General features: G+C 39.3%; 1 protein-coding gene across 3 annotated transcripts in view; it reads left to right on the forward strand.

Annotated features, from left to right (window-relative positions):
- The window catches only part of tm2d1 (TM2 domain containing 1), a 113596-nt gene that overhangs the window by 57080 nt on the left and 33700 nt on the right, over positions 1–22816 (forward strand). For 2 of the 3 annotated variants that reach the window (XM_043699261.2, XM_043699259.2), the window contains exon 6: positions 9859–9932. In XM_043699261.2, the coding sequence (XP_043555196.2) occupies positions 9859–9932 (74 nt within the window). Of the gene's footprint in view, positions 1–9858; positions 9933–16248; positions 21713–22816 lie in introns of those variants that run through there. The other variant, XM_087990616.1, reaches the window with a different exon arrangement.

Below are 22816 nucleotides of genomic sequence, written 5' to 3' on the forward strand. Positions count from 1 at the left end.
ATTATTTCTTGTAAAAGTAAACTTCGCTTTTGCTTGATGAAAATAGATAAAAGCTCAATGTAAAATGACCTTTGTAAGAAAAGGAAAAAGTTTTCAAGCTTGTGATTGTAGAATAAAACTTGTACCTTTATTACAGATAAATGAACTTCAATTCCAATATCCCACAAAGTTATGATTCAGTATTTACTCTGGAATTTCTTCACTGTCTTTTTATTTCATTGATTCCTATCCCTAAACCATATTCTTCATCGTAATTCTATTGAAACCAGTTCTCTAATCTCCATTGATCTGGAACTCGTAAATTTTCAGTATTACATGCATATAGATACACACAGGGATTGTGTTTTATTGTTATGCCACCATGTCAACGCACAAGCATTAGATCCAAAGTAATTGCACAATTCGGTAATATTAGTTTCTGGGAAGTCCTGGTTTATGAACATAAACATTAATCTTCAGGTACATGTCAGAACATGGAGCCAAATTGCACAATAGAAATGTAATGTTTCTAAATTTAAAAATTACCAAATAAAGTAGCATGTTATTGTATAAATGTAAAGTGTGAAGAGATTCATGAAATTTAAATTAGTCGGCATTGAAACATTGACATTCTGACTCGACCCCATGACAGGTCCCCTGGTAATCATTAACCTACATCATTTGCGGGGGGGGACAAGGCCAGTGGTACAATGGAGAATGTGTTTGACTTCAGATCAGAAAATTTCAAATCCTCCCTGCCTCGGGTGCAATGCATAACTTTTCTGTACTTCCAAACTAACATTTTGGGAGTGTATTATCGGCCCCCAAAAAGAGTCAGCCGGAAATAGACACGCTTCACAGACGTGTCGGAGAAATGGTCAGGAAATCTTATACTAGTGGATTTCAACTTTTACCAACATAAATTGAGATAGTCACGGAGGGTGGATTTCTTGAAATGTGTCTAGGCGAGTTTGTTTTCTATCAAGGAGAAAGTGAGGTCTGCAGATGCTGGAGATCAAAGTTGAAACTTTATTGCTGGAACAGCACAGCAGGTCAGGCAGCATCCAGGGAACAGGAGATTCGACGTTTCGGGCACAGGCCCTTCTTCAGGATTGTTTTCTATCAACACATAGAAGGTCCAACAAAGAATGGCACAGTGTTGGATCTGTTTCTGGGGAACGAAGCTGGGCAAGTGTTTGATGTAGCAGTTAGAATATTCAGGCGATAGCGACCACAACACTGCACAGTTCAGATTTATTCTGGACAAGGAACAAAAATAGCCTGCAAAAGACGGTCTTGGATTGGGCAAAGATAGATTTTATTAGAATAAAGCAGGTAGCATGGTGGCTCAGTGGTTAGCACTGCTGCCTCAGCACCAGGAACCCGGGTACGGTTCATGCCTCTGGCGACTGTCTGTGTGGAGTTTGCATATTCTCCCTGTGTCTGCATAGGTTTCCTCCGCATGCTCTGGTTTCCTCTCACAGTTGAAACTTTATTGCTGGAACAGCACAGCAGGTCAGGCAGCATCCAGGGAACAGGAGATTCGACGTTTCGGGCACAGGCCCTTCTTCAGGAATGAGCCCTCTCACAGTCCAAAGAAGTGCAGGTCAGATGAATTGGCTATGCTAAGTTGCCCATAGTGTTAGGTGCATTAGTCTGGGGTAAATATAGGGTAGGGGAATGGGTCTGGGTGTGTTACTCTTCAGAGGATCAGTGTGGACTTCTTGGGCCGAAGGGCCGGTTTCCATACTGTAGGGTGTCTAATCTAATCTAAAGCAGGACATGGCCACAGTAGACTGGGAACAGCTCTTTGTAGTTAAGTCTACAGCAGGGCAATGGTGTGGCTTTGAAAAAGGAGCTGGGGAGAGTAAAGGTCCAACATGTAGTCTTTAGAGGGAAATGTAGAAACACTAAGTTCAGAGAACCCTGAATGTCCAGGAGGAATAGGACTCTTATCAGTTCCAAAGGGAGCAATTCAGCTGCTGCCCTCGTGGAATGCAGGAAGTGCAAAACCAACCTTAAAAAAAAGTAAATAAAATAGCAGAAAAGAACATGAAACAGGACTTGCAAACAGGATTAGGGAGAACCTGAAGATGTTTTTTGAATACATTAAAGGGAAGAGATTAACAAGAGAAAAGGTAGGACCCATTAAGGACCAAGGGGGCAATCTGTTTGTGAAGCCACAGGATAATGGAAGAGTGTTAAATAAATATTTCTCTTAGGTCTTCAATCTGGAAAAGGATAGTGTAGATAAGGACTTCAGGAAAAGGGACTGTGAGGAACTTGCAAAGGTTGACCTAGGAAACTGGGAGGCATTGGAGGCTCTGTCAGGCTTAAAAACAAACCCTGTAGCCTGGATGAATTGCATTCCAGGCTGTTGTGTGAGGTGAGGCAGGAAATTGTAGGGCTCTAACGCAATTTTTTAATTCTTGTCTGGCCACAGGGGAAATGCCAGAGGACTGGAGGATGACTAATATGGTTGCATTTTTAAAAGAGGTGGTAGAGATGAACCAGGGAATTACAGATTAGTCTCACGCCAATGGTAGGGAAATTATTGGAGAAAATTCTGACAGGGTGAATTAATACCCACTTGGAAAGGCATAGGTTATTCAGGAATAGTCAGTGGGAGTTCGTGCCTGATCTAATTTTCAAAAACACCTAACAAATTTGTGAAGTGTATGGATGAGGGAAGTTCAATTGATGCAGTTTATAAGGATTTTAGCAAAGCTTTTGATGAGGTGCCACATGGGAGACTGATTGAGAAGGTTAAAGCACATGGAATTGGGGAACCTTGGCAAGATGAATCGGCAACTGGTTTAATAACTGGACGCAAAAGATAGTGGTAGAAGGCTGTTAGAAAGGTGGTGGAAACTGACTGGAGGCAGATGTCCAGCAGTGTACCTCAAGTTTGGAGGTGTAGTGGACAGCAAAGAGGGTTACCTCAGATTACAACAGGATCTTAACCAGATGAGCCAACGGGCTGAGAAGTGGCAGATGGAGTTTAATTCAGATAAATGTGAGGTGCTGCACTTTGGGAAAGCAAATCTTAGCAGGACTTATGCACTTAATGGTAAGGTCCTAGGGAGTGTTGCTGAACAAAGAGACCTTGGAGTGCAGATTCATAGCTCCTTGAAAGTGGAGTTGCAGGTAGATAGGATAGTGAAGAAGGCATTTGGTATGCTTTCCTTTATTGGTCAGAGTATTGAATACAGGAGTTGGGAGGTCATGTTGCGGCTGTACAGACATTGGTTGGAATATTGCATGCAATTCTGGTCTCCTTCCTATTGGAAAGATGTTGTGAAACTTGAAAAGGTTCAGAAAAGTTTTACAAGGATGTTGCCAGGGTTGGAGGATTTGAGCTATAGGGAAAGGCTGAACAGACTGGGGCTGTTTTCTCTGGAGCATCGGAGGCTGAGGGGTGACCTTATAGATGTTTACAAAATTATGAGGGACATGGATAGGATGAATAGACAAAGTCTTTTCCTTGAGGTCGGGGAATCCAGAACTAGAGGGCATAGGTTTAGGGTGAGATGGGAAAGATATAAAAGAGAACTAAGGGGCAATTTTTTTCACAGAGAGTGGAACATGTATGGAATAAGCTGCCAGAGGAAGTGGTGGAAGCTGGTACAATCGCAACATTTAAGAAGCATTTGGATGGGTATATGAATAGGAACGGTTTCGAGGGATATGGGCTGGACGCTGGCAGGTGTGACTAGATTGGGTTGGGATTTCTGGTCGGCATGGACTGGTTGGACCGAAAGGTCTGTTTCCATGCTGTACATCTCTATGACTCTCTGACTTTAAGTTCAGTACTGGGACCTTTATTGTTTCTTATATACATAAATGATATTGATGAGAATGTGAGGGGAATGTTAAGCAAATTTACAGAAAACACCAAGATTGGTAGAGTGGTTAATAGTGAAGATGGTTGTAGATTACAGAAAGATGTAGATGGGTTGGTTAGATGGACAGATCAGTGGCAGATGGTATTCCCTAATAAGTGCAAGGTGATGCACTTTGGAAGAAGAAACAAGTTGAGGGAGTATTTAATGGCAGAACACTAGGTAGCTTAGAGGAACAGAGGGATCTTGGGTTAATAATTCACAGATCTCTGAAGACAGCAGAGCATGTGAATAGGATAGTTAAGGCAAACTGCTTTCGTCAGTCATGACATAGAGTATAAGAGCAGGGAGGTATGTGGTATTGTACTGAGCATTGGTCAGGCCACAACTGGAGGACTGTGTGCAGCTCTGGTTACCTCATGACAGGAAGGATGTGATAGCAGTAGGGGGGGTACAGGGAAGGTTCACCAGAATGTTGCTTAGGATGGAGGAATTGAGCTATAAGGAAAGACTGGATAGGCTTTGATTGTTTTCTTTAGAGTAGAGAAGATTGAGGAGGAACACAGATTATGAGGGGTATGGACAGGGTATATAAAGAGCAGGTGTTCCCTTTGGTTGAGGGGTCAATCACAAGTGGGCATACTTTTCGGGGAAGGGGCAGTAGATTCAGAGGGGATTTGGGAAAACCTTATTCTTTCAATGGGTGGTGGGAATCTGGAATGCACTGCCTGGAAACCTTACACCCTTCAAAAATATTTGCATGAGTACTTCAAATATCATAACATTCAAGGATGTGAGACAAGTGCAGCAAATTGGAATTAGCACACTTTTAGTGGTAGTTATGTTGCTGCAGACACAATGGACAGAAGGGCCTTTTCAGCGCGATATGAATCTAGGTCATTGATCAAAATGTGTTTGGTATAATTTATGCAAAAGCCAAAATGTTGGGATGTCCAGACGGGCTATAAAGTATCCTTGAAGTTTTGTTTTTAATTTTGCTCGATCCACTTCCAGCTACAAATTTTCAATTGAGCCAGATTTCATTGCCATTATTGGATATTTTTAAGGTAAGAATTTGTGGTAAATCAAGTCAAGGCTTCATTAGTTTTTTATCATTGTACTTTAAAATAGCAAACTATTTTTTTTCTTGGTTCAAGCTAACATTAGCATTTCTACCCATATTATGCGATCTTTCGAGTTTGGTGGTTCTCTCATAATAACGTAATTTCAACCTTTCAAGAGTGAACTTGAAGCTGCTGGATGGTAACCATTTTTAATGAGTAATTGATTTACTCATGTTGCTGCGTTACGGGCTTTGGCATGTGAATCTTCATGGTCTTCTATCGTGTGTGTGCATGGTAAAACCAAGATGCATATTTCAATTCATTATTTATCAAAATGTTCGTATTTATTTTGACATTCTTCTGTTTTCATTCATTAATTAGTTGATTAGCTCTTTCGTGTCCTTTCCAAAGGGAGGTCCTTGGTTTATGTTTTAGTTTGAGTTACTGTCGTTGCAGTTTTATTTGTTAGTGGAGGTTTACTATTGCTATTCCACTTTCAACTGACTTGTGAAAAAGGCATGTGTGAACTGCAATATTTCAATAACGTAGCTCACAATCACCTTCTCAACAGCTCAAGAGTGATAGACAATAAATGGTTGCCTGGCCAGAGACAGCTCAAGAGTGAAAGTAAGCATTTTTATTGGCTTTTTTTTTCAGTAAATAAAAATCTATTTTGCAGAAGTACTTAAAAAAATATAGGAACTGGGTAAAAGCCAGCATTTTGTTTCGGTCACCCCCTCAAGTTCTCTAATCTTGTTTCAGTTCTCAACATAGCACCTAATGTCGATTTAATAGTGTAACCTGTAAAGTTGGCTTTTTTAAAATCCAGAAAACAAGCAAGCTATAAAGACTAGTTTCTTGCTTCTGGCATACACTTACTTTAGCAATACTTCGACCCTATCTCTTGACCCGTTGATTAATGTTCTGAAGATGTTGAAAATCTGAATTAAAAATAGAGAATACTAAAAATTATTTGGAAATAAATTTTTTGGTGATGAGAGTAACCAATTTAAATTTCATGCTGGTGATCTTGTATCAAAACTGAGGGCTCTTAGATACGTAGTTTTATACCAGCATACGGAAAAGGAAGAAAGAACAAACAGGAAGGTTTACTATGGATTGTAATGCAACAATGATAAAATGATAATGGTACAAATGGAAAGGATCTGGTCATGCAACAACTATATAAATAAAGCATGAGTATTGCTGAAAAATATCCATACAATCAAAGCTGTTTTGCAAAAGAGTCACCAGATCTGAAAAATTAATTCTGATTTCTCTTCACAGATGCTGCCAGAACTGCTGAACTTTTCCAGCAACTTCTGTTTTTGTTTTGATTTAAAGCTTTTTGTCTCGCTACCAATCAATAAGAACTGTCCTCTCATGCTGCATAAATGTTGATTTTTTTTTCCCCCCTTGAATTGTTAATCTTTAGACTTAGTCTGATAAGTGCAAGATGAAGAACTTTGACAAAATGTATTTTTTCAGCAATGTTTGAATGAAGCATATGTCCAAAGCAAGTGTAATAAAGAAAAGCAGAATTGTTGTCCAATACTTCTGTCTGGACTAAAACAAAAAGGGACCAGAAATTGAACCTGAAATTATTGAACTCAGTGCTGACAACCAGAATACCATAAAGTACCTTGTCAAAAGATAAAGAGCTGTGCCATGAGTTTACATTAAACTTCTTCAATACAGTGTAGAAGGTTGAAGAGGACAGAGAGGTCAGAGCGTGGGAGGATAGTTTGGAGAATTAAAATGCCAGGTGAGCAGACACTTGGGATTACTTTTGGAGACTGAACCATCAAAATTTTAGATTGCACCAAAACTGAACAGATAATGACCTCCAATTTATTTAACTACTGATGTACACATTGTTTGTTTCTTTCCTGGCATTTCAGTTGATCTGATCTTGCTGCTAGTCGTTTACTAGCTCCAGACTCTCCATTATTGTGACTATTCTGATTTTAATATGTCGCATGGTATACTTTCCGCACAGTATAAGACCCTTCTGCTTGTTGACGTTTGCCCCTTGTCCTAATGAATATTAGCATATCCTAATCACATGACTATTGATTCTCAATGCTGGATGGTTACCATGATCAAGGAATAGATAAGTTTTACTTCTATGGTCAGTATTCATATACCCTATATAAGTATCTGTGAGGGAAGGCTGTGAAGTCATGGTAGTGTTACCCCAAGCCAATGTTCTCGGCACTTGAAGTGGAATCCCACCTTGGCAGATGGTAAAATTTGAATACAAGAAAAATCTGAAATTAAAAGCTAGCCTAATGGTGATCATGTTGATTGTCAGAAAAAAAACCCATCTCGTTAACTAATGTTCTTTAGGGAAAGAAACCTGTCTTCTTGACCTGGGTCTGACCTGCATGTTACTCTAGGTCGAAGTAATATGGTTGACTCCTGACTGCCCTCTGGACAAATAGGGATGGCAATAAAGGCAGGCCTAGCTCGTGACACACATTCTTTCAACATTTTTTAAAAAAAGTATCAAGTACATTTTAGGTGGTAATTTACATGTAGCCCATGTCAGAATGTCTTTAGGGACCATTTGGGTTTTAAGGCAGTTTGACAGCATTAGTGATTGTTTGACAGCTGAGCAATTATAATAACCTTTCAGTTTAGTGTTATAAATTACTTTGATCGTATTTTAACCTTTGGATTGCTAGTATCATAACCACTAATCTACTGCATGGCGTGACAAATCTAAAGGCAAAATGCTGCAGATGTTAAAGATACTGAAACAAAAACAAACCAGGCTGGAAGCACCAGTGGCAAGAGAAACAGAGTTAACATTTTAGGTCTGTGACCAACCCAAAATGTTAATTCTTTCCCTCACCACAAATGTTGCCAGACCTGTCAGATGTTGAAAACTTGTTTCCACTGAGTTGCTGGTTTTATGACTAAATGAAGATTGATAGTTGTAATGTATGCACTTGACATGCTCAATAGAAGTTGCCAAATTACTGGAGAAGCTCTGCTATTCTCAGCGTTATCACCAAAATTTTTAAAAATTAAAATGAGTAGACAAAATTCCCATTTAATCTATCTTTTTGATGTAGGTTGATAAAAGGCATGGACTGGGTTTCCATACCTAACAAGAATGACTATTTATGACAAGTTTGATTCTAGCAACAGAAACAGTTATAAACTGTCAGCATATGGCACTAATTTATACTCTAATCCCCTTCCAAATTCCCCCTTACACACAGACCACCAAGAAAATCAATGGATAGAAGACTGGAAAAGAAGTTTAGTAGTATTCAAGAACTATTGACTTGCTTTTTTGCTGATCAGAAATTTTTGCTTGGCTTTCCTTTCCTGAATTCTTCCACTGATTCATAAGAGACACACTGGTTCACTTGACTTAGTAAGTAAAAGTCACAACTTACAGCAACTGCTGAAGGAAATATAAACTAGTTTTTTTTTGCAGGTTTCAAGATAGTTTTGACTGCAAAGAACAGAGCAATAGCTTCAGACATGGCATTTCCTTGAATCTTATTCCCAGCCCCAAACTTTGCAGTTCCTGAGAACAAACCACATGATTGTTGGCAAGCAAAAAACCTTTATTATTTATAACCGGTCACTAGTCCTAAGACCAATCAAATTTCCTACCAAATCTCCATCTGAATACGGAACCTATCAGCTCCAGTTCACCTGCAACCTAAACTTCAATTATTGCCCGTTCAAGCAGCTGTTTAAACGATGCTTGTTGTAAGTGTCAGGTTATTTGTTTCAGAAAATAGGCAGCAATCCTTGCAAAACACTTAGACAATAAGTCCATAAGACAGGAGTAGAAATTAGGCCATTCAAAGCTGCTCCACCATTCGATCATGGCTGATAAGTTTGTCAACCACATGCTCCCAACTTTCTCCCTGTCACCCTTAATACTCAAGAACCTGTCTAAATCTTAAATATACTCAACAACCTTGCCTCCACAGCCTTCTATGGCAATGAATTCCATTGATTCACCACTCTCTGACTGAAAAAGTTTCTCCTTATCTCCATTTTAAAAGGTCTTCCCTTTACTCTAAGGCTGTGCCTAGGATAATAGTCTCTCCTACCAATGAAAACATCTTCTCAACAACTACCCTGTCCAGGCCATTCAGTATTCTGTATGTTTCAATTAGATTCCCCCCCCCCCCACCCCATCCTTCTAAACTTCATCATATAGACCCAGAGTCCTCAAACGTTCCTCATATGCTAAGCTTTTCATTCCTGGGACCCTTCTCATGGAACACCTCTGAACCCGCTCCAGGGCCAGTACATCCTTCCTGAGATATGGGGTCCAAAACTGCACACAACATATGGTCTGACCAGAGTCTTCTAGAGCCTCAGAAATACATCCCTGCTTTTACAAACAGTTGTTTTATTAACAGTTCTCTTTCACTTTAATCCACAATTTTTAAAAATAAACAGCACTTTTTACAATTTAAGTTCCACTGCTATATATAATAATTACATGTGCAAAAAAATTTTCTTTGTAACAGAAAGTTGAGGCAGTTGTATCACTGCTCTTTGATTATGAACATGGAACAATACTGCACAGGAACAGATGTTTCGGCCCCCCTATGTCTGTTCCAACCATGATGCCATTCTAAAGTAATCCCATCTGTCGGTTCATTTGTCTGTCTAAATGCCTCTTAAACAGTGCTATCATAGCTGCTTCTACCACCTCCCCTGGCAGCATTTCTCGGCACCTACCATCCTTTGCATAAAAAACTTGCCTCACACATTTCCATTAATCTTTCCCCCTTTTAAATTAAACCTACGCAGCCTAGTATTTGACCTTTCCACCCTGGGAAAAAAATCTCCAGCTTATCGTCCTATCTATGGCTCTCATAATTTTATATACTTCTATGTAATGAGATATTTGATGAAATGTTCAATTATCTGCCCAATATGTCAAGAGAATAATGCTAGAGGATAAACTTTCTTTTTCATTTTCTGACCAGGTTTGTTGAAGTTCTGCACAGTTGGATTCTGTGGAATTGGCAGCCTCATTGACTTTGTTCTTATCTCTGCGCAGGTGAGATGATACCATCAGCTCAAGATCTGCCAATTTGCTTGCAGTCTTTTGTGCTGAATGATGGATGGATTATTTTTCTGTAGATTTAAGTGTTAAAACAATAGCTAAATACAATATAAATGATGTGTGAGTTTGCCTTGAGTTATTCCATTTAAACACAATTGGTGAAATTGGAAGTTCAATTAGATTGCAGCATTAATTGAAATGGGAATGTGCTATTTCTGTAATAAAATTGTTCAAGCCATAGTGTAGTGTTCAGTCAAAAATGAGGGAACAAAACAGGAAATAATTGGACTATGATCTGCAGAAATGATTCATTGCCACTTTAAAGTCATTTTTTTTGGAATCATTTGGTTTTATCATTAACAAAGTTGAATATAAATAGAAAAATATGGTAATTTTGGAAGCTGAGAAGTATAGCTAGCTGAAGCTTAGGAATTTTTCAGCACATGTTGAGAAGCTGTGAGATGCACCTCAATTATGGAAGAAAGATATACTTGGAGCAAAGAAAAGTATCCGCAGATTTCATGATCAATAAGAAGGTAGGATTTTTACAGCAAGATTCAGCTGAAATTTAGGAATGAATAGGTATCAACAGTCTGAAATTCTGTAGTTGAATGACTTTGACCAATGAATTAAAGTATCTTTTTGAGCAAAATTCAAACTAATATAAATAAGTGGTCCAAGTGATTTATCATTCCTTCCTTTTGTCTATAAACTGAATATGAATAGTCTGAACAATAAACAAAGCAGTTGCATTCCATTTGGCTCATCCTCGTGCAAAGGGGAGGCGAAGGCCTAGTGGTATTATTGCTAGACAATCAATCCAGAAATTCAGCTAATGTTCTGGAGTCCCGAATTTGAATCCCACTACGCTAAATGGTGGAATTTGAATTCAATAATAAAAAAAATCTGGAATTAAGTATCTACTGTTGGCCATGAAACCATTGTTGATTATTAGAAAGGCCCACCTTGTTCACTAATGTCCTTTAGGGAGGGAAATCTTCCATCCTCACCTGGTCTAGCCTACATGTGAATCTAGACCCACAGCAATGTGGTTGACTCTCAATTGCCTTCTGAAATGGCCTTGCAAGCCATCTAGTTGTAACAATTATGATAAAGTCTCAACGGAATGAAACCATATGTATGGCATTGACCTAGGCACCGGAAAAGACAATGGCAGAAACAGCACTGTTGACCCTGCCAAGTCCTTCTCATTAACATCTGGGAATTGGAAGAGCTGTCTCACAGACTAGTCAAGCAACAGCCTGACGAAGTCATACTCACGGAATCATATCTTACAGACAATGTCCCATCACCATCCCTGGATATGCCCTGTCCCACTGACAGGACAGAGCCAAAAGAAATGGCGTCACTGTTGAGTACAATCGAGAGGGAGTCGCCTGGGAGTCCTCAACATTGACTCTGGATCCCATGAAGTCTCATGGCTTCAGGTTAAACATAGGCAAGGAAATGTCTTGATGTTTGCGACATATCATCCTCTTTCGCCTGATGAATCGATATTCCACTAGATTGAGTAACACATGGAAGAAGCATTGAGGATGGAAATGGCACAAAAAATACTCTGGATGTGGGATTTCAATATCCACCAACAAGAGTGGCTTGGGAACTGTACTACTGATCAAGCTGGTCAGGTCCTAAAGGACAAAGCTGCGAGACTGCAACAGGTGGTAAGGGAACCAGCAAGAAGGGAAAAACATACTGGACCTCATCCTTATAAATCTGCCGGCTGTAGATGCATCTGTCCATGACCATATCGATAAGAGTGACCGCCACATAGTCCTTGTGGAAATAAAGTTCTGTTTCACATTGAGAATAACCTCTATTGTGTTGTGTGGCATTATCATGTGCTAAATGGGACAGACTTCAAACAGATATAGAAACTCAAGATTAGGCATCCATGACATACTGTGGGCCATCAACAGCAGCTGTATTGTACTTCATACCATCTGCAACCTCAAGACCTTGCATATCCCCCCCACATTCATCACTATCAAGCCAGGTGATCAAACGTGGTTCAGTAGAGTGGAGGAGGGCATGCCAAGAGTGCGCCAGGCATACTGGTGTCAATGAGGTGTCAACCTGGTGAAGCTACCAAACAGTACTACTTGCATGTCAAACACAGTAAGTGATAGAGCTAAGCGATCTCACACCAACAAATCAGATCTAAGCTCTGTATCCCTGCCATATTCAATCATGGATGGTGGTGGACAATTAAACACCTTCTTGGTGGAGGTGGCTTCACAAACATCTCCATCCTCAATGATGAAGGATGAGGCTGAAGCATTAGCAGCAATTTTCAACCAGAACTGCCCATTTTAGCCTCCAGCAGTGGTCCCCAGCATTACAGATACCAGTCTTCAGCCAATTTGGTTCACTCAACGCTGTATCAATAATCAGCTGCAGGCATTGGATACTGGAAAGGCCAAGGGCCCAAACAACATTCCAGCAAAAGTAATGAAGACTGTTGAACCAGATCTTGTCACTACTCTAGCCACGTTACAACACTGGTATCGACCCGACAGTGTGGAAAATTGCCCAAGTATGTCGTAATAAAAAATGCAGGACAAATCCAATCTGGCCAATTACTGGCCCATCAGTCTACCCTCCATCATCAGTAAAGTGATAGAAGGTATCATCAACAAGGCTATCAAGCAGCACCTGCTTAACAGTAATCTGCTCAGTGATGCCCAGTTTCAGTTTCACCAGGGCCACTCAGCTCCTGATCTCTTTACTACCTTGGTTCAAACATGGACAAAAGAGCTGAATTCCAGAGTTGAAGAGATAGTGACAGTCCTTGATATCAAGGCTATATTCGACTGATTGTGGCATCAAAGATCCCAAGCAAAACTGGAATCATTGGGTATGGGGGAACATACTCTCTGCTAATTGGAGTCATACCTGTCACGTGGTTATGGTTGTTGGAGGTTAGTTATCTCAGCTCCAGAACATTTCTGCCGAAGGTCCTCAAGATAGTGTACTAGGCCCAACCATCTTCAATTGCTTCATCAGTGACTTTCCCTCAATCAGAAACGGGGACGTGCGCCGATGATTTCACAATGTTCAGTACCATTCACGACTCCTCAGATACTGAAGCTGTCCATGCTCAAATGCAAAAAGATCTGTTCTTGGTCTGAAAGTGGCAAGTAACATTAATACTACACAAATAACCAGCTATGATTATCACCAATAAGAGACAATCTAACCACCACTTCTTGAGATCCAATGGTGTTAACATCGCTGAATCCACCACCATCAACATCCTGGGGGTTACCATCAACCAGAGCCTAAACTCGACTCACCACATAATCACAGTGGCTACAAAAGTAAGTCACAGTCTAGGAATACTGCAACAAGTCAGAGGCTAGGAATACTGCAACAAATAGCTCATCTTCTGACCTACCCAAAACCTGTCCAACATATACAAGGCACAAGTCAGGACTGTGATGCAACATCAAACAGTACAGCACAGTACAGGTCCTTGATGTTGTACTGACCTTTTATCCTACTCTAAGATCAAACTAACCTGCATACCCTGCATTTTACTATCATCCAAGTGCCTATCCAAGAGTTGCTTAATGTCTCTAATGTATCTGACTCTACTACGACTGTGGCAGTGCATTCCACGAACCCACCACTATTTGTGTAAAGACTCTACCTCTGACATCTCCCCAAACATTCCTCCAATCACCTTTAAAATTATACCCTGTTGTGATAGCCATGTCTGCCCTGAGAAATAGTCTCTGTTCACTCTAGCTGTGCCTCTCATCATCTTGTACACTTCTATCAAGATATCTCTCACCCTTCTTCTTTCCAATGAGAAAAGTGCTAGGTCCCTCAAAGTTTCTTCATAGACATGCCCACCAGTCCCAGCAGCATCCTGGTAAATCTCTTCAGCACCCTCTCTAAAGTTTTAACATCCTTCCGATAATGAGGCGACCAGAACAGAACACTATTCCAAGTGTGGTCTAACCAGGGATCTGTAAAGCTGCAGTATAACCTCACGGCTCTTAAACTCAATCCCCCTGTTAATGTAAGCCAATACACCATATGCCTTCTTAACAACCCTATCAACTTCAGTGGTAGCTTTGAGGAATCTTTGGACATGGGCCCCAAGATCCCTCTGTTCCTCCACACTGCCAGGAATCCTGCCTTTAACTCTGTATTCTGCATTCAAATTCAACCTTCCAAATGAATCATCTCACACATATCCAGGTTGAATTACATCTGCCCAGTTTATCAGCCCAGTTCTGCATCTTGTCAATGTCCCGTTGCAAACTACAACAACCCTCCACACTACCTACCACTCCACCAACTTTCATGTCATCAGCAAACTTACTAATCCACCCTTGCACTTCCTCATCTGAGTCATTTATAAAAATCACAAAGAGCAGAGGTCCTAGAATAGATCCCTACGGAACACCACTGGTCACCGAGCTCCAGGCTGAATACTACCACCCTCTGTTCTATGGGCTAGCCAATTCTATATCCAGACAGCCAAATTTTCCTTATCCTATGCCTCCTTACTTTCTTAATAATCCTACCATGGGGAACATTAACAAACATCTTGCTAAAATCCTTGTATACCCAATCCACTGCTCTACCTTCATCAATGTGGTTTGTCACATCCCCAAGGAATTCAGTAAGGCTTGTGAGGCATGACCTGCACCTCACAAAACCATGCTGACGATCTCTAATCAAACTATGGTTTTCCAAGTAATCGTAAATCCTGTCTCTCAGAATCCTCTCCAATAATTTGTCCATCGTCGACATAAGATTGACTGGTCTGTAATTCCCAGGGTTATCCTTATTCCTTCTTGAATAAGGGAACAACATTTGCTACCCTTCAATCATCTGGCACTACTCCAGTGGACAGTGAAGACGCAAGGGTCATCGCTAAAGGCACAGCAATCTCTTCCTTCGCTTCCCCTAGTAACCTTGGGTATATCCCCTCTGGCCCAGGGGACTTATCCATCCTTATATCTTTCAAACTTTTCAGTACATCCTCCTTCTTAACATCAACCTGTTGAAACAAATCAGCCTGTTTCATGTGGTCCTCACAAATGACAAGGCCCCTCTCAGTAGTGAATACTGAAGCAAAGTATAGTATTCTTTAAGGACCTATCTTGCCTCCTCCGTCTCCAGGCACAAGTTCCCTGCACTATCCCTGATCAGCCCTACCCTCACTCTTGCTCCTCACATAAGTGTAGAATGCCTTAGCGTTTTCCTTAATCCTACCTGCTAACGCTTTTTCATGTCCCTTTCTAGCTCTCCTAAGTCCATTCATTAATGTGTTTTGTCACATCCAATAAGGATTTTGAGGCATGACCTGCACCTCACAAAGCCATGTTGATTATCTCTAATCAAACTATGGTTTTCCAAGTAATCAAGTTGTCTCTCAGAATCCTCTCCAATAATTTGCCCACTCCTAAGTGATGGAATACTCTTCACTTGCCTGGACGCATGCAGCTCTAAGAACACCGAAGAAGTTTGACACCTCCAGGACAAAGCAGCGTACTTGATTGGCACCACATCCACAAGCATCCACTCCCTCCACCACCAACCGTCAGTAGAAGCTGTGTGAATGAAGCTACAAGAGGCACTGCAGAAATTCACCAAAGATCCTCAGATAGCACCTTCCAAACCCATGACCACTTCCATCTAGAATGACAAGGACAACAGATGTATGAGAACACCACCACCTTCAAGTTTCCCTCCAAGCCACTCACCGTCCTGACTTGGAAATATATCACTGTTCCTCCACTGTTGCTGGGTCAAACTCCTGAAATTCTGTCCCTAATGGTATTGTGGGTCACAGCAGATGGACTGCAGCGATTCACCACCACCTTCTCAAGGTCAACTAGGGACATACAATAAATGCTGCCCAACCAATGACACCCACCTCCCCCAAAAAATGAATTTTTAAAAACTCAGTGCATTTCTGTGAGACAATATCTGGTAATGAAGAACAAAACAAACCTTCAGTTGCTAATAATGCATTGAAATATCCCTTTACCTTTTGAGAAAAGCACTGTAAAACTTCATTTTTCCTATTATCCTATTAAAGCATGCCTACTATTGTTCTGACTTTTCAATATTAATTTTATAAAATTGTTTCATTTGTAAGAATAAATTTAGCTTTAGGCTTTGCACACCTGGATGTTTTTTCTTTACAAGTTCACTCAGTAGAGTTGCTGGCCTTTGTCTCCTTTTATGCAAGTGTATTAAAATATGAATCATAAATTAAGACCTCTGTCAACACATATAAGAATCACTTTATGTTTCTTGGCTTCAGGTAAAAAGATGCTGTCAAGCGATTAAAAGGAATGTGGTTTTTAGATTTACTATCTCCACCCAACTGTCCTCCAGGTGTAATGAAGATCTGCAGCAAACCATAAATTCTGTTGGAACATGCCATGTATTCGTTGATTTAAATTGCATATCAGTAATGGTTCATTTGCATACACAATATAACTTTTTAAAATCAGGGTAGGAATGTTTTGAGAATACAAAACACGTTTAATTAGCTTCTGAGTCAGTGGAGCCAAGAGGAAAATTGTTCTATCACAAATGTTAAGCAGAGAACAGTTGCTCAATTTCATAGAAAACGTAATTCAATCCAAGAGTTATTTATATATTGTAAAATGTTTTAAAATGTCAGTGAATGTTTGAATTGCCATATTATTGTCTTGGAAGAGGTCAATAGAAGAGACCGAACTTGTCACCATTATGCAAATGCACAAAGATCCAGAATTTGCAGTGTTTTTAATGACAAACCGTGTTTACCTTGTTCAATAAGTGTAATAGGGTTTTTAATAGTGAGCTGGATGATAACTACAGTTCAGTAACTGGTCTGGTTTTGAAAAGATTCATTGTATATTTATGGAATGCTGTCAAATGCTTCCATAATGATTAATTGCTAGATTTTTAAACTTGATTGTTTTCTTAAAAACATTCTTTAAATTATTTTCTTAATATTTTGGCTTCTGCCTTAATCCAGATGTACATCCCAATCTTTTTGATTGTATGTGAAAATAATGAAATGATTGATTTATTAGTGCTTTCCTGACTTGCAATATGCAGCAATTCGCCAATATGTTTGTCTTCCTAATTTGATAACATCCTGAAGAAGGGCTTATGCCCGAAATGTCGATTCTCCTGTTCCTTTGATGCTGCCTGACCTACTGTGCTTTTCCAGCCACACATTTTTAAGCTCTGATCTCCAGCATCTGCAGTCCTCACTTTCTCCTAACACCAATGCAGTTCAATGCTACGAATCTCAATAAGCTATACTGCTAGAAACTGGACATTGAGTTAAAGGCTTCAACACAGAGAACACCAGATCTCAAAACACAGTTTTCTTCAAGGTCAGCAACCAAGTATCCTTGCTTCCCTGCTAATTTCAAAACCCAATCAAAACATCATTGCCTGCTCATAGTTTGCTTATATTCAGTATTCACCTAATTCACGTTTATTGCATTGTATATGGGATAAATACAAAGCCTTGGTAAATATGCATTGCCAAGACATTAAGCACACATTATTGTAAATAGGAACTGTAGTGTAGCATAAGAAAAATTATTTTGCTTAGCCAAAATTGTCTAACTCTGATGATGTCTTGAATGTTTTGTTTCACAGCAAATACTGAAATTTCCTTTGATATGATGGCAGTATTTACCCAATTTATACGTAGAGTCGTAGAGTCACAGAGATATACAGCATGGAAACAGACCCTTTGGTCCAACCCATCCATGCTGACCAGATTTCCCAACCCAATCTAGTCCCACCAACCAGCACCTGGCCTATATCCCTCCAAACCCTTCCTATTCATATACCCATCCAAATGCCTTTTAAATGTTACAATTGTACCAGCCTCCACTACTTCCTCTGGCAGCTCATTCCATACACGTACCACCCTCTGTGTGAAAAAGTTACCCCTTAGGTCTCTTTTATATCTTTCCCCTCTCACTCTAAATCTATATGAAAACTGAAATAATAAGTCATTCCTATAGTTGTATGGCACTTCATAAAAATGTCCCTGATAAGAAAATGAGAACCTTGAAATGATAATTTGGCCTGTCAGAACTGATTGAAAAATCATGAATAAGATGTCCAGTCATGTAGCGTATATATTCTCCCTCACTCGCAATAAAATGCAGAAGTAGTGTCTGTATACCGCAAATTTCTACTGGTCTGGTTCTTTCACAGATGTTTTTATTTTGGTTTAGCTATTGCAGAAGAAATAATGAGTTTCATAGAGTATTCTCCAACAGGGTCTCACTAAAAAATATTCCTTGTTCCAAAACACTCAATTTTGGTAGCAGTGAACCCATTGTTGTAAATAGTCTGAAGGCCTAATAATATCAAAACTGTCAATTGTCTTATCTGTTTTACTGCTCTGTTTCTATTTTGGCCTGCTTCCTCCTCCAATACTTGTCCAATCTCTGTTCTTCTTCACTTCATTTTCTTGTTGAGAAATCCGATTTCCTTCTTTTATTGTCTATTTCGCTTATTTTTTTCAGTATGACCTATGCAAATTAAAAATGGGTCTCTTAATATCTGAATTCTTGGAGCAAGATAAAGTGATTTGGTCTCTGAATTGTGGATGTTAACACAATGGTGGTTTAGCATTGCAGGCTGATTCTTATTTGCCTCTAGTAAATACTCCCATCCCTTCTGTCAACACACCACACTTGCTGAAAACCAGCCATGAAGGAGAAAGAGAAAGAAAACAGAATGCAAGAATATAGCATTAGAATTGGGACGGTCAGCAGGATTGGTATTAATTGAGTGAATGTAAGGAGTTCTATGTTTTCTTACACTTGACTTAAGCCCTTATCTACCATTCCGTTTATGACTGTTACAATTAATTTTGTTAAGTCTTCATTCATTAGTGCAATGTTATCAGCATAGTGGATATTGTTGATAACTTTCACTCCTACTTTTATGCTGTCCATCCTCTAAGAATGCAATCTCTTCAGGAAAGAAACTGTACAGTGCAAGAATGCAGTCTTGTCTGACATGGTGGCTCGGTGGTTAGCATTGCTGCCTCACAGCACCAGGGACGTGCGTTCAATTCCAGCCTCGGGTGACTGTCTATATGGAGTTTGTACATTCTCCCTGTGTCTGCGTGGGGTTCCTCCGGGTGCTCCGGTTTCCTCCCACAATCCAAAGATGTGCAGGTTAGGTGGATTGGTCATACTAAATTGCCCATAGTGTTCGGTGCATTAGTCAGAGGGAAATGGGTCTTCGTGGGTTACTCTTCCGAGGATCGGTGTGGACTTGTTGGGCCAAGTGGCCTGTTTTCACACTATGGGGAGTCTATGGCAATGTAATTCTATTCTATGAACACTTCCCAGTCACCAAGTGCATTACTAGTTAGTTTCGTCCAGTAAATATAATTCTTAAATAAATTACCAAATTCACATATCAAACAAAATTAGCTTAACTAAATCAATTTTACTTAAATAAAGAAAAACATTTGGACTTGGATGTTGATCAACATTTATTGTTTTTATTTCCTCTGCTCATATTTGTTATTTTTAACATCTTGATTCAATCCATTAGTCAAATTCCAAAGTAGCTTTACAAAACATATCTTTTCTTTCCTTCTAGTGCACAACTCAAATTTAATTTTTATTACTAACCAGTGAGCAATATGGTCTGATTCTGTGGTGAGCCACCAGGAATTTGGGTGAACCACTACAGTTTTATTTGCTGACCATAATTCTGGCTGTTTTTAGAGTTCAGAAACTTGTTTATAAATATTGACACTAGTTTGATTGATTTATTGTTGCCACATATTCCAAGATACAGTGAAGTATTGTCTTGCATGCTATGCTTGCAGATTGTACCATACAGAGTGTATCAGGGTAGCAGAACAGAGTGTTACAGATGCAGTGAAGGTGCAGAGAGAGAGAGAGATAACATGGAAATAAACCACTCCATAAATCAACTTTTAACTATTTAGTTGGATTGAATTACGTGCATTTAAAAAATGGCATTGAATAGTGTCACAATTTGTTGATCACATTAGGGATTATGGCAGACTCAGAAAATATGAAGGAGACTGTATGGCGATAAAAGCCATTTTTTGCATTCCTGTATGCTGCAAAATCTGCTATCTATGAATATTGTAATATTTCAGAAATGGGGTGTTACACTGCTGGTTACATTTTATTCTATCTAGCAATAAGGTTGGAATCCAAAATAGTGATAGGTCACAGCTGTCCACTCAGGAGTCCATGAACAGTAGTCGAGTCAGTTGGCTTGTTAGTGAAAGAGATAGTTAGATGAGGTGATTCCATGTTGATAAATGCTGCTGTTAGCTGGCTGCATTCAGTTGGGTGGTAGGAGTGAGAGGGCACAAATTACAGCTGGTGGGTAGAAGAGGTCTGCTCATACCAGTTAGAGAACTGGAATTATTTATGTCAGTGAGTAGATGCTGACATGCAGCCTTGTGAAGCCCATTGGGATGAAATCTCAGGGTTAAGAGATTGACTAGCTGGGAGTTGGGTAATTGCAGTCCAACTAGGAGCTCAGAGCAATTCAGGGCAGCATCTTGAAGAATCTTGCTGTTTGATATAAAGCCAGTATGATTCCAAACAAAGCTACCAACTTTGTTATAATCTGGTTAAGGATCAATTATGTATAATTTTAGGAAAAAAGTGAGTTCCAGGGCTTATTAAGAGAATAAAGCCACAAGATTCTAGGGATTTGAACAAATAATATTTTATTATACAAGTTAGAACAATAATACAATCCATAATGCATATATAGCTTATTTGTAATACCCAGAATTAACATGTTCGATATACATGGGTAATACCACACAGCAAAGTACATCAAACAGCAAATATTAAGACACATGCTACAGAATTCTCTAACTGCCCACCCCTGAAAGTAATGACATGTTGGGGTCATCAATATTATAATTCTCCACTTTTGCCAATCCGGCCTTGAAATTCCCAGTAGAACTGTTCAAACAATTGCTTCTGTTTTAGTTAATTATGCTCTTCTCTGGTATTCACACCCTCTTGGAGTCTGAAAATTGTACCTCAATTTATTTATTCACATGCACAACTCCAGTTTTTTGCTGACAGCTAGCTTTAACTTCACCAAACTAAACACTGACCTTGGGGCTTCCCTAAGTTCTAATCTTGCTCACTTGTATCAGGCAAATACTCCTTATGGATTTTCAACTCCCACTCTCTTAGCTGCTCTGAAATATTAATTTTCCCAAGCCCTTCACAGCGTTCCTCGACACAAAGCTCATGCTCTTTGGACTTTCTCAGATTTCTCTTAACCCCGCCAGCTCACAAAATCCTGAAAGTACCTCATCCTCGGACATTCTTAACGGACTCCTGACCTCCTCAAGGAGCCATGTCTTCTGTAATCCATTATGGTTCCCAAGACCTTTCTGGAGGTTTTGGGGATCTTGACGTTTAGGATGTGCAAGATTCTTTCAGAAAATTTTGTTCTTTTTATTTTATTGTGAACATAGAAATCCCTATTTAACTCTTGCAAATACTTACAAAAAAAGGATTCATAACAAGCTGAATTAGGTCCTTGCAAACAATCTCGGGAATCCTGGAAAATGTGGCTTTCAGAGAAGAGGTTGAACAGCCAGGATATAGGCAGTCTGTAGTACAATGGCTTTGATTGTGTTTCATGGCTAGCTCTTTGAAAGTAAGGAATTAGAATCCCTTCTAAAGATGAAAAAGATTTTATACAAGTTATTGACCCGCAGTATTATTGATGTCTGGGTGGTTGCTGAGCAATCCAAGGGATCTGTCTTGACTAGATCTTTTAATTGATGTGTTCTGTGGGTGTTCAGCCACTGTTTCTGTCAATCCTGTTTAGCTCGCTATTTCTGGATACAAGAGTACAAGTTGGATGTATATCTCATTGTTTTTTTCTCCTCTTGTATTGCATAGTAAAGAATATTTTTTTTGTTTCGTCCTATGGCTTCATTCCCTTACGTACTTGGGACATCAAACATAATCTACTTTTACATAAAATTATAGTGTTACTGTTAGTCAAAAAAAGAATAAAAGATTGAGGTTGGGTTAGATGCTTGACTTTCAGAAAAGAACAAGAACAATTGAAAAAGAGAAAGGGTTCCTTGATGATCAAAATGTTGGGGAGAACGGATCTTAGTTCTGAAAATCAAAATGTAGGATTGGGTTGGGTAGGGCTAAGAAACAGCATGGAGTAAAGAATACTGGTGGAATTAATTTATAAATACCCCAGATATTAATTTTAGTGTTAGGAAAGAAATTGGAGGTTATTGTCACAAAGATAGTACTGTAATCGTGATTGTTTTAATTGTCAAATAAGTGAGGAAAGCCAAATGTTTAACAATCGTGTCAGAAAACAATTCATTGAATACAAAAAGATAATTTTGTAGATCAGTCTGCCAAGGAACTAACTGGGGAATGGGCTATTTAAATCTAACTGAGCGCAAAGAGGCAAGTTTAATTAATAATATTCTCGTAAAGCAGCCTCTGGGAAGAATGGTCAAAATGTGATAAAATTTTATGTTGAGTTTGAGAACAGTTTATAATTAAATCTAAGATTGTGGTCTTAAATCTGAACAAAACAAATTACCTAGATATGAGGGATGAGTTGGATAAAATAGATTGGAAACTAACTGAAAGTATTGCAGCAGATAGGCAGTTGGAACCATTTAAAGAAGTCATTCTTGGTTCACAATAATCAAATATTCCTGAAGGAAATAAAGTGACATTACAGTTGGTATTAAATGGGAAGACTTATATTTCCAAAGAAGTGAGCTGTAGATTGTTTTGTTTAGTTAAATGTGGCAAAGACAGATGAAATGCAATACAGCAGTAAACTATGAA

Source organism: Chiloscyllium plagiosum, unplaced genomic scaffold (assembly GCF_037043375.1).
Source record: "Chiloscyllium plagiosum isolate Xiang-an unplaced genomic scaffold, Cpla_swu_hap1 HiC_scaffold_9, whole genome shotgun sequence".
Classification (NCBI taxonomy): Eukaryota; Metazoa; Chordata; class Chondrichthyes; order Orectolobiformes; family Hemiscylliidae; genus Chiloscyllium; species Chiloscyllium plagiosum.